The sequence below is a fragment of the Adiantum capillus-veneris genome, chromosome 12 (assembly GCF_014529385.1).
Source record: "Adiantum capillus-veneris isolate H3 chromosome 12, ASM1452938v2, whole genome shotgun sequence".
Lineage (NCBI taxonomy): Eukaryota > Viridiplantae > Streptophyta > Polypodiopsida > Polypodiales > Pteridaceae > Adiantum > Adiantum capillus-veneris.
The window spans coordinates 126,649,489-126,661,137 of record NC_140942.1 but is presented as its reverse complement, the minus strand read 5'-3'; the positions used below and the strand labels follow the sequence as shown (position 1 = coordinate 126,661,137).

Genomic DNA, 11,649 nt, shown 5'->3' with positions numbered 1-11,649 from the left:
AAGTGTAGTGCAATTTGAATTTTTTGAGCAGTAAGGTTGTCAAGATTTGGAGAAATCTTGAATGGAGTGCATGCAGCTAGCACCATTGATTTGACATATTGTGGTGCGTGGGTCTTGTAGGTGTGTCCGACCACCTAGTGTGGGAGGACACTAGTAGGTTCTTGGAATATGTAACCAACCTCTCTTGCTATAAGAGAGATGATGGATTAATGAATTTGAGGTCTAGTTTTGGTCTAGTCTCTCTCCTGTAACAGTACGTTACATTGGTGGAGACGGTAGGCAGTTAGGGACGTTTCTTGCCTTTCTTGCTAATTCCCTGAGCTTGCTCATGGCGTTCTTGCTTGATACCGGATAGAGAAGAGAGTCTGAGAGAGTGTGAAGAAGAGAGAGAAGCCAAGACTGGAGGTTGGGGTTTCGTCGCCTTTTTGCAGAGCCGACTGCCATAGCCAAAGGCCGTCTGTTTGAGCCATGCACATGAAGGCAGGGGTACTTCGCTGCTTCTTTGTGGCCTGCATTACGGTGCTCGCTTCTTTTGTTCCATCATCTTTGCTGCAAAGAAGTGCTACCGTTCTGTCACCTACGAGCCATGGCTTGCTGTACATGGGCTCTCAAGAGAAGGAGGCCACTCCGCATGCACCAGCAAGCAGGTCAATAAGGAGCCGAAAGCTTTTAGCATTTGATGAGTATGCAGAGGCCCAACACAGTCCTGCTGCAGCCCCTGCGCCGGTTGCAGGAGGCCACGCAAGCAACGGTACAAGGAATCAGTTCCAGGTACAACGGATGGGCCCTGGCGTCGAGGAGTGCTCGACCTGCAGCATAGAGGACATCGCCATCGTTCAGGGCAAAATGGGTCCCTTGCCAGATGGCACACCCTCATTCGCTGTGCAAATCCTGAATCTCTGCTTGGAGGGATGCCCAATCGCTGACATTCACGTGTTGTGCGCGTTGCGGCCGGCGCTGTTCAAGGGGGTGGGCTTCGACGATTGCTTACTTAAGGGGGGTCACGCGCTGGCGGCTGGCGAGACGCTAACCTTCCAATACGCCAACTCCTTCCAATACCCCTTCTCCCTCTCCTCTGCATCGTTCAAGTCTTGCTTTTGGAAAGAGTTCAACGTTGCTGTGAATTTTCCACAGCTCACGTAGGTCGAGTTCAGACGAAATACAAAGTCAAAGACATGGTTGTTTTGATGTTTTTCGTCGAAGAAGAAGAGAGATGCTACCTCCCTTTTGAGATTATTGTTCACAGGCATAGGAGTTGCTGCGACTTGGTTGCAGAGGTGCCTTTTGCTAATGATTTCAGTTCTTGGAATTTTCAGTTTTTGTTCAAATAAACTCACAATCACACCAAGCCCCTTTTGGAGATGGATGTATGTCGCAAAAAATTTCGCACCTAATCCTCAGTCAGTCCTTCCTCGTCTTGTCCATTTCATTGGGATAGCGACCTGATGTTTGCATAAGCGAGATGTACGAGTTCCGTGCCTTGATGATGATCGGCACGATGTCGAGTCTAGCCCCCAGGTTCAGTCCCTAGCCCCTAAGCCGTTGTATGATCACTCCCCCCGGATGAGGCGTTGGAGTTGATCCCTTCTTGTCGAGTCCCTTCCCAGTCCAAACTTGTAAAAATATGTCCATCTTTTTCTCCCTAAGGGGGGAGGTGTGGTGTGTGGGTCTTGTAGGTGTGTCCGACCACCTAGTGTGGGAGGACACTAGTAGGTTCTTGGCATATGTAACCAACCTCTCTTGCTATAAGAGAGATGACGGATTAATGAATTTGAGGTCTAGTTTTGGTGTTGTCTCTCTCCTGTAACAGTACGTTACAATATCATAATGTTGTATCAATACTGTTAACATCAATCTTGGAAGCGGGTGGCAAATTCAACGCTTGAAGATATCCAAGTGTTGCTTGAAGTCGCAAAAGCAAGAGCATCCAAACAAATTTTGCAGCCTATTTATGATGCCACTGAATCAAAAAATTAGATGCAACCTAAAATCTGAAGCGGGAATGTGCCTGAACTTTGAAGTGGAAGTGTATCTGAATGCTAAATGGAAGTGGAAGTGCTTGATGTGGTATTTTTGAAGGCTCAAGCCTCAAAATTGATCCAATTTTGAAGCCTTGAGGAGTTTGGAGTGTTTGAAGTAAGATTTATTTCAAATTTTGCACAAAGTTTACCTAAATTTTTGATTTTGGAAGTTGTATAGCATGACGAAGAAACTATATGTCAAGATGCGAGCGGATCTAAGTATTTTATCCCATGCTATCCACTTTAGGATTACATGTAATTTCCATTTGGTGTGGTGCACTGAATAGCTTGTTATGTGACATCTCATTTCTGGAAATGGGTAAGAAGAAGAAGAAAAAGAGATGTGAAATTTGTTGGAAGCATGACTATGTTATGGGTGATTGTCCTTATTTGTTTGAAAATTGCAGTAAGGGAGATGTTTGCAAGTATTCTTGTATGACTAATTTGTGCACAAAGATCTTGAAAGTTGTAGAATGTTGTCATAAAGCATCATCAAGGGGGAAGTTTCATGTAGCCAAGGAGAAGTTAGATGATTTGGAATGTCTACTTGAAGATGCATTGGAGTATCTTTTTCAACACAAGGGTAGAAGATTGAAACCTTGTTCTATGTGAATGGGTTTCCTAACCTCACTCTTACCATATTGCAGACATAGCAAGAACCACGAACATAATTGTCAATCCATGGGATGAAGCTGACTCGACTAGTGGATGGAGGCTACAAGAGGGTGTCAATATCTTGGAACTCACATCTAACACAAGCTACACTCAAATGACCTAAGTCATCAAAAGATAATCACTAATCAACAAACAAAACATGATCGTATAGCATCAAAAGGACATCCAAATGCTATGAAGCTTATAGGAAAAGGATATAAGACCTAAACACACATGCTTATAATCTCAAATCTCACTTTCAATGAAGTGTAAAATTTGGAATTTTTAACAATAGTGAGATTTTGACCTAGTCATTTTTGACCCGAATGCCTCTAGATTCTTAGCAATGATACCCCAATACTCCACCTATGATTATTTTGTGATTTCCTAGCTTAAACTCCTACTTATGATGAAATTAGGACGCGGGTCAGTGATGCCAAAAACTACAATTCATCATGATATGTTTATGTCAATGCGTAGAGCTCTTACTTGTAATTGAAATGCAACAGATGGCACTACCACTACAAGAGGTTGTGTGCTCTTGTGACGCTGTTAGCGACGGAAATACACTGGGTTTTTATAACCCCCGGCGTCGCTAAAACCGTCACTAATAGCGTCGCTACGAGAGCGTCGCTATATGCGTCGCTATAAGCGTCGCTATATAGAGACGCTCATAGCGACGGTTATAGCGATGTTTACACAAAAGTCTATAGCGACGCTCATAGCAACGCTACAGAGCCATAAATAGCGACGGTTATAGCGACGCCCGAGAGAATTTTTTTTTTGGTGACAGGGCATTGAATGCCCTGCCACCCATCAACCATATTGTACTTGATTCACTTTTAAAAAAAGTGCAAGGGTAGATAATAGACCCAAAATAGTCACCCACAAGACGCATTGTTTGCAAAATTGACAAGCGTAAAATTGACAATTGTACACATCATAGGCAAAATGAATTGATTGGCAAATGTAATAATGACAATTGTACAACATCATAGGCATAAAGAATTGATTGGCAAAATGACCTGCGGTGACAAATGTAATAATATACATGGTTCAAAAAGACGTATAAAATCCGTCTCATGATACATAAGCTATGAGAAACCCTAAACTAATGCTATCTAGCTACGGCTAAACTGATGTCGTCTAGTCAGACGTCTCATCGCGTCCAAGCGGTGTATCTGTCGGATTCTGCAAAAAAAGACAATAAGACAGCTTTCAGTAAGTATAAACATATAACGAAATTTATAAAACAATACAAAAAATAGAAAAGAGTAAACCGTAATACTAACCATGCCGCCGCGAGAACAGAGAATGTCCATCAGGGCGTTTAAGCCATTCCTGCCTGCGTACTTGCGCTCGTACGGTGTGGGATCACGTCCTGTCATCGACCACTGTCAAAACATACAAAGAATTCATTATGTTAGAATTAAAAAACTCATAAACCCTAAACTATCGAACATAAAGAGCAATGCGAAAACACTTACAAAATCGGCCTCAAATGATGCCCATCCACCGCTCCCCAAGTGGTGCGAGCTCACTGCCTCTACTCGCGCTCTGGCTACATCCTTTTGTTGCTTCCACTTGTCGGGATTCTCGCTCGCTGCTTTCTTCGCATTCTTCCAATCTTCTTTGGCCAGCCAATCTAGCCTGTTCCACCCATGCTTGATTGCTTTTTGCACTTCGGAACGCTTGTGTTTGCAGTATTCGCGCATTCGAATCTTCATTAGGTCTTCATTGAAGCGTTGATCCCGTGTTGGAACGGGAAACTCATCATGAAGTATGCTGATGACTCTGTTTTTTAAATCACTTGGTACTTCACTCCATTTGTTTAGTATGTAGTGTCTAAACAGCTGAGAGCAAAGACCACGCATGCGCGAGATCACCTTCTTGCCGTCATCATCCATGATGATGCCGCCGCTGAAGTCGACGGAGTAAGGCAAGCCCTCTGGCCGGTGACGCGTGAACCTGGGTGTCCCGACAGGGGTCTCTAGCGGCGTGTCGATGGGGGTACGGACGTCAGGTGTCTCCACCGGCGTCTGGGCCCCAAAGCCAGGAGTGTCGAGTGGGGTGGCCCCTGGCGGAGTAGGTAGAGGTGTGTAGCTGCTAGGAACAGTCAGCCGTGCAAAACCTGGCGTAGATGGCGATGCTGTGGCTGGTGTGGGGGCGAGCAAAGAAGGGGAGGGTAAAGAGCCTCGTCGAACACGAGGCGGTGTGGAGGCATCGGTGGCGGAATCCCCACAACAACCGCCACCGCCACCACTAGAGCGCCGGTGTCTAGACAAGTGTGAAGCTCGTCTCGTCGACGCCGAAGCTTCGGAGCACGCCGAATGCTCCAAAATAGAGGGAGATGCGGATGGAGTAGGAACGCGCGATGATGCGCCAGAGCGATGACGCTCCACGTACCACTGTCTCTGCTACGGTGACAAAGAAGAAAGAAACTCCTCATCATCCATACCTGCATTAAACACACGAATATTTAAACTTAATATTGAATGAATAGAGTAGACAATGACGCATATAAATACAATGATGCAATGAATTGAGTGATAGAAGAGGCAAGTCGAAAACTCAAAATTTTCAATCAAAAGATGTGAGCGCGAGTAGAAAAGAGCGTTATATACCATGGAAGGTACTTAGAGAGCCAGAGCTTTTACAACACGGAGCAAAATTGTTCAAATACAATATTTGTGGCTTTAAGAGATCTCTCTCTCATCCTTGCATAACTCAGCATAACTTCCTATATCTATATAGAGCTCTCCGTTTAAACACATATCCTCTGTTTCATTTTGTAGCTCCTCTGCATGCACCCCATATAGAGTAGTAGCATCTTGATGCTCTTCTGGCACCACCGCAGCGGCTTCTGATTGAGCATCTTCTCTGATTTCCTCCATTGATGCCGTTGTGATTGGCACATGGTAGCCTTCATACGTCCTTGCACTACGAGGGGCTACCTCTATGACGTACCACCAGTTTGATGTAGACTTTGTAGGATGAAATATTACCTGCCAGAGCCACATAACTTACATGAGAGCTTTCAAGCACATAACTTGTAAAAGGGGGATGTTAACTATTTACATACTTACTTGTTCACAATGCTCTGGTAGTACGAAAGTGTCTCTTAGGTCAGTCCATTTCTTAGTAGAATCCACCTCAAGAAAACCACACTCTCCTCTACGCACAGTAGCGTTGCGACCCTCCATGATTATCTTGAACCATTGCACGTCGAACAAGTCGACAAAAAATCCTCTGTAATCGATCCTCAAAATCTCTTGTAGCGTGCCGAAGTAAGTGAGTTCCGCCACCACAGGATCTGCATCAGAGGAACGTCGTCGACTAGACTGTTCAAATTTTGCCATGATTCCACAATCTTGAGTAAAACGCTTTTTGTCGATTCGTTCCACCCTAAAATGTCGACCTTTACACCATGCTGCTGTGTATGACTTATACTACAACGAACAAAGATTATGAGTGGCCGTTCGAACGTTTAGAAATAAAGTCACTAGCTAGTCGTACATTGCAAACTTACCTTGGTCGCGCAACCCCGAGAGTACTCCCACTCTTCCTCAGTCACTTCGTCACCGCATTGTTGTGCGCTTTTCAATTGGTTGTGCAACCATCTTAAGCTCATGAAGGTTGGTAGGCTCTCCAGAACCGTCGGATAGTGCATCGGTGGTCGTCTTCCCCGTCTCCACTCGATTCGTGTCCTTTGTCGCTCTTGCTTTGCATCCTCATATTGTGAAATCCACTTTTGCATCACTGGATTGTGAAGCATGCAAAATCGGTTGATTTTAGCCTCTAGATCTTCCGTCATCTTCTTCTCAACACTGAGATTGCACATGACAATCCCAGATATGCGCTCATCATCTATGATTCGCCATAGCGTGTCCCGGGCTTTATCAAATCCGTCTAGCCACTCTCCAATGTACACTACGGACTCTGATACCAACCAACCTTCTGCCATGCTACCCTCCGGACGTGCCTTTTGACGCACATATCCCTTAAGCGTTTTCATGAAACGTTCTAAGAAGAACATCCATCTGGAATGAACTGTGCCAGCTATTTCCACCTCATCAACTATGTGAACAAGAAGATGCACCTGAATGGTTAGCATGGTAGTAGGAAAATGTTTCTCAAACATGCACACAAGCTCCGCAGCATTTAGTTTGGCGAATGGTATGGAGTCTACGTTGATCTCCTTTTGTGAGATCCATTGCACCAGCTTTGCAAGTTTGTAGATTGTGTTACGGATGTCGAGAGACAAACATCCCTCAATGGCAACCGGTAAAATAAACTGTAAAGTATGTGCAGCAATGATATTAAAGTCCACATTTTATGCAATGATATTAAAGTCCACTATGAACGTACCTGACACATTTTATGCCAATCGTGTGACTTCAAACCGGTAAGCTTTCCTTCTTTAGTAAAACACGTTCGGAGCGAGTGCATTACGCCAGTGGGGGTCCGCAAAGATCGAATGGTCTCTTTTACTTTGCGTTCTTGGGCTCCTGTGAAAATCCATGGTGCTTTAAGGAGTTTTATTGATCCATCAGACGCTGTTTGCGGCCAATATTGCTCCATACGATCCACATTTCTAAGGTCAACTCTGGCTCCCGAAGTATCTTTCTTACCGGTCAGATGGTCCCATAGTAGATTACCCACATTCTTGAATATGTGCATTGGATCGAGCAAGTGATTGATCATGAGTCGGGGCCAGTATGGTAACTCGTACCATAGAGATAGTCTCTTCATCCCTGGAGGCAATCCGTCATCGCACATCTCCTTCTGCTCTAACCATGCTTGTGCCGACATCCTTGGTGGCTCTCTTCCCAAAAAGCCGTCGCGTAACACATGATTCTCTGGAAGATACGCTTGATGACCTTCGTAGATTTTCTTCTTCAGTGAGGGCACCCTACGTGCATTCAGTCTAGGTCCACATGTGACACATGCTCTGTATCCGCTTGTTTGAAGCCCTGCATGTATACACATGATAATAGATCAACTATGGGAAAAAACAAGATTTACAGTGTCTGAGTGAGAAGTGTCAATAGATCACCTGAGCATTTTGTTAGCCCGGGATAGTCATGCATGGTCCACATTAGAATGTCTCTGATCAAAGCATTCCGTCGTCCTGTGTGTCGGCTCATATCCACCACCTCTATGCCAATCCACAATTGTTGTAGCTCTTCCAATAGTGGACGAAGATACACATCCATATTCCCCACTTTATATCGCCCTGGCACAATCAAGCTTAGCCATAGGTGCCCCTTCTTCGTAGTCAACCACGGGGGAATGTTGTAGTTGACGATGACAACGGGACATACACTGTAAGATGTTGATCTTTGACCAAATGGATTTATGCCATCCATAGCCAGGCCTAAGCGCAAATTTCGAGCTTCCCTGGCAAAATCCGACATGTTCCATCTATATGTTTCCAGGCTGCGCAATCTGCAAGAATTCGTAGCACACCATCCGAAGATTTATTCTCCTCATGCCATGATGCTAGGGTGGCCATGGACTTACATTCGAAGAAATGTTTGATGCGAGGAAAATGTCGCAAAACCTTTTGTGGAATTTTTGTCCCGTGGAGATCTACTCGATATCTTTCGGAATCACATTTCGGACACTTCTCCATGTCTATGTATTCCCCTCTGAAAAGAATGCAGTCATTAGGACAAGCGTGGATAGAATTGTAATCCATCCCCAAGTTTCGCAAAATCTTTCTTGCTTCATCTTGGGAATCTGGCATCACATTGTCAACTGGGTATGTGCTCTTTAAGCAATCTACACAACATAAAAATACGATACAATCGTGTAAAAATCTATCAGATCATTATACATTTAGAGTTTTATTAAAGTAAACTAATTGTAATAGATCACCTGAAAAGCGTTGTGACGCTAGTGTCACTCCATCCAAACTTTGCCTGCATGTTGAGAAGAACCAGGAGTGCTTTCAATCTAGACATACGTGCTCCATTATACAATGGCGTATCGGCTTCACTTTTCATATCATCATAGATAAGCCTTTCTGAATCCATGATTGTCTCGATCATTTCATCAATCTCGGGCTCAAACATTGCCTCGTTGGGAATGTGCTCTGCATGATCATCCCCCGAGCTGTCAGAGGCTACATCTTGTGGCCTCACATATGCTGCTTGACCAAAGCGCCTGCGAACACGTCTATTGGGTTGCAAGATTGCTGCTTGTTGGCCAGCGTCAGAGTCCGACGAGTTATAATTGGCAACAACTCGATCTATAATAGATGGATCGAACTCGCCAAATTCGCGAACGTGCTGCAAAGAAACACGTCTTGTCTGTCGCACATGCTTGCATTGATTACAAGGACATAAGACCCTCGTTGAGAGATAGGTGTTTCGGTTGGATGGTCCCACATCCTCGTCACTACTCATAATGAGGATAAAAATCTTATAACCTGGACAACAAATTTAATATTCTATTGGCATTCTTCGTCTTATCTCTCTCTCTCTCTCTCTCTCTCTCTCTCTCTCTCTCTCTACCTCACATTCTCTAGTCATGTCCAATCCCCGCACACCTCGGTCTAGAGGTGCACGGAGATCAGAACCACCGAGTTATAATCTCGTCTTTATTGGTCAATACCTATATTTGTGGGTACAAGAAATCTACAGACCCACGTCTACATGATACTGCATGTAGTGGACAAAACCCCTTTGCCTCTTCTCTAGCTGTAGCACTTCACAACATCTTAACATCTTTTCACAGTAGATCTTTTCACTGTTCGTCTAACTCTAAACCCTAAACCGTAAGTAATTCTTGCATGGAGTCGATCTAACGTAAATAAGCATAAATCTAACTAAAAATAAACATAAATCTAATTTAACGTAAGTCTACATCTAACCTAATCTTTAACTTCTTTTGGGATAGTTTCCTACGACGTTAAAACTCTCTTCTTTTTGTGTGTGTGTGTGTGTGTGTGTGGGTAAACCTAAATAAACCTAAGTCTAATCTAATATAGCATAAATCTAAATCTAACGTAAATTATGTTATATTAAAAACAAAGAACTAAACTAACAGGGATTATAAGAACCTTAAAACTGATTTAACACATAATTTTTCACATAACTCGGCAAGAGTTGGCATTCTCATCACTAAAGATGTGAGAGTTAACTTCCGGCGGTGACGCTGCCTCATCTCCATCCACATCTGACGACAGCAATTGGCCCTTTAGACCGTTCTTGCTCTTGTTACTAACTTTGAAGTTGCTATTGAATGACTAGAGATTGTCTAGATGGTCATTGTGTCGGGGATGTAGTGACTCTTGCCGCCCTGAAGATCCACCTTCTTCCCTATCTTTTGAAGACATTTCACCGGTACTTTTGGATCGACGGAGCCCACCATGAGTGAAGGCAGCAATACCCTATATTCCATTGAGGGCTTTCTTCACCCGCTTCATGCAGGCATCGCAGTCTATGGAGACCTAAATCTAATCTAATATAATGTAAATCTAAATCTAGCATAAATAAACGTAAATCTAATTAAAAATAAACCTAAATCTAATCTAATTTAACTTAAATAAACCTAAATCTAATTTAACGTAAGTCTACATCTAACCTAATCTTTAACGTCTTTTAGGATAGTTTCCTACGACGTTATAACTCTCTTCTTCTTGTGTGTGTGTGCGTGTGTGGATGTGTGTGCCAATAAAAAGAGATAAATGGTATAACCTTTCTATCACCCATGCCAAGTATGATAGATTGGTTATGCCATTTCCCTCTTGAATAATAGGTCTTGAGTTCAACTCCTCGTCGGCTAGATCTTTAGTTCTTTTAATTTTAATTAGTTTCCTACGACGTTAAATTAGTTTCTCTCTCTTTCTCTCTCAATGTGTGTGCGTTTTTTTGTTTATGCATGTTTTCTCTCTCTTTTCCTCTCTCAATGTGTGCGTTTTTTGTTTATGCATGTTCTCTCTCTCTCTTTTCCTCTCTCAATGTGTGCGTTTTTTGTTTATGCATGCTCTCTCTCTCTTTTCCTATCTCAATGTGTGTGTGCATTCTTTGTTTATGTATGCGTGTGTGCGTTTTTGTTTATGTTTGTACTCTCTCTCTCTCTCTCTCTCTCTCTCTCAAAAACACTATGTGTGTGTGTGTATGTGTGTGTGTGAGAGAGAGAGAGGGAGAGAGAAAGAGGGGAAGGGAACATGAGAGTGAGGAGAGGGAAGGAGCATACCTGGCTCTCCTTCCTCTCCTCGTGTGTGTGTGTGTGTGTGGAGAAGAAAGAGAGAGAGAGAGAGAGAGAGAGAGAGAGAGAGAGAGAGAGAGAGAGGGAGAGCGTTACCTGCTCTTTGCTTGAGAGCGCCGAAAAACTCAGATCTGAGATCTGAGTTTTTGGGCGCTCTCTGTTATTTTTTTAGCCCAGTCGGCGTCGCTATGAGCGTCGCAAATTTACAAAGAAATTTGCGACGCTCATAGCGACGCTCATAGCGATGCCGGGATTTTTTTTTTGAGCGTCGCTGTGTGAGCGTCGCTAATATGAATAGCCTCTTGTAGTGTATACAATGTGACAATCGACAAGGGAGATAAGGGCACGGGAAGGAGATAGGTTAGAGTTGTACGATCACGCTCTGTATTTCTTATCCAAAAGATTGAAAATTTTTAAAAATTGGCTTTTATACCTTTGCCAAGGTTTCTTTGGTCAGAAACTAATCCTTTGGAAGCTCTAACTAAGGATAAACTGATTCAATCTAGAAGATTGTAGCTTTGGATCATAGATTACAATATCCACTTGTCAAATAGGAGTTACAATATTCCCAATTTATCAAAAGGATAAGTGTTTTCACAATAAAGCTCCCAAAAAATGTTACATGGGTTAGCTTGCTGCTAACATTCCCCCCCTCCTTGACTGTGTTGTCCCTTGACACAGTTTAATTGATTGAAATAGTCTTCGGATTGACGGCTGGCAAGGCAGTCTTTAAGTGCTTAAGACGCTTTTTGATAGT

At 43.4% G+C, this 11,649-nt stretch overlaps 1 protein-coding gene across 1 annotated transcript; it reads left to right on the top strand.

Moving 5' to 3' along the window:
* Window positions 1-468: 468 nt before the first annotated feature.
* Window positions 469-1,143, top strand: LOC147446484 (TPD1 protein homolog 1B-like). Its single transcript, XM_086524712.1, has one exon. The coding sequence runs from the start codon at window positions 469-471 to the stop codon at window positions 1,141-1,143; it is 675 nt and encodes a 224-aa protein (XP_086380838.1).
* Window positions 1,144-11,649: the final 10,506 nt, after the last annotated feature.

Coding starts and splice junctions, on each gene's coding strand:
- LOC147446484 (XM_086524712.1), top strand. CDS start 469: ATGCACATGAAGGCAGGGGTACTTCGCTGCTTCTTTGTGGCCTGCATT.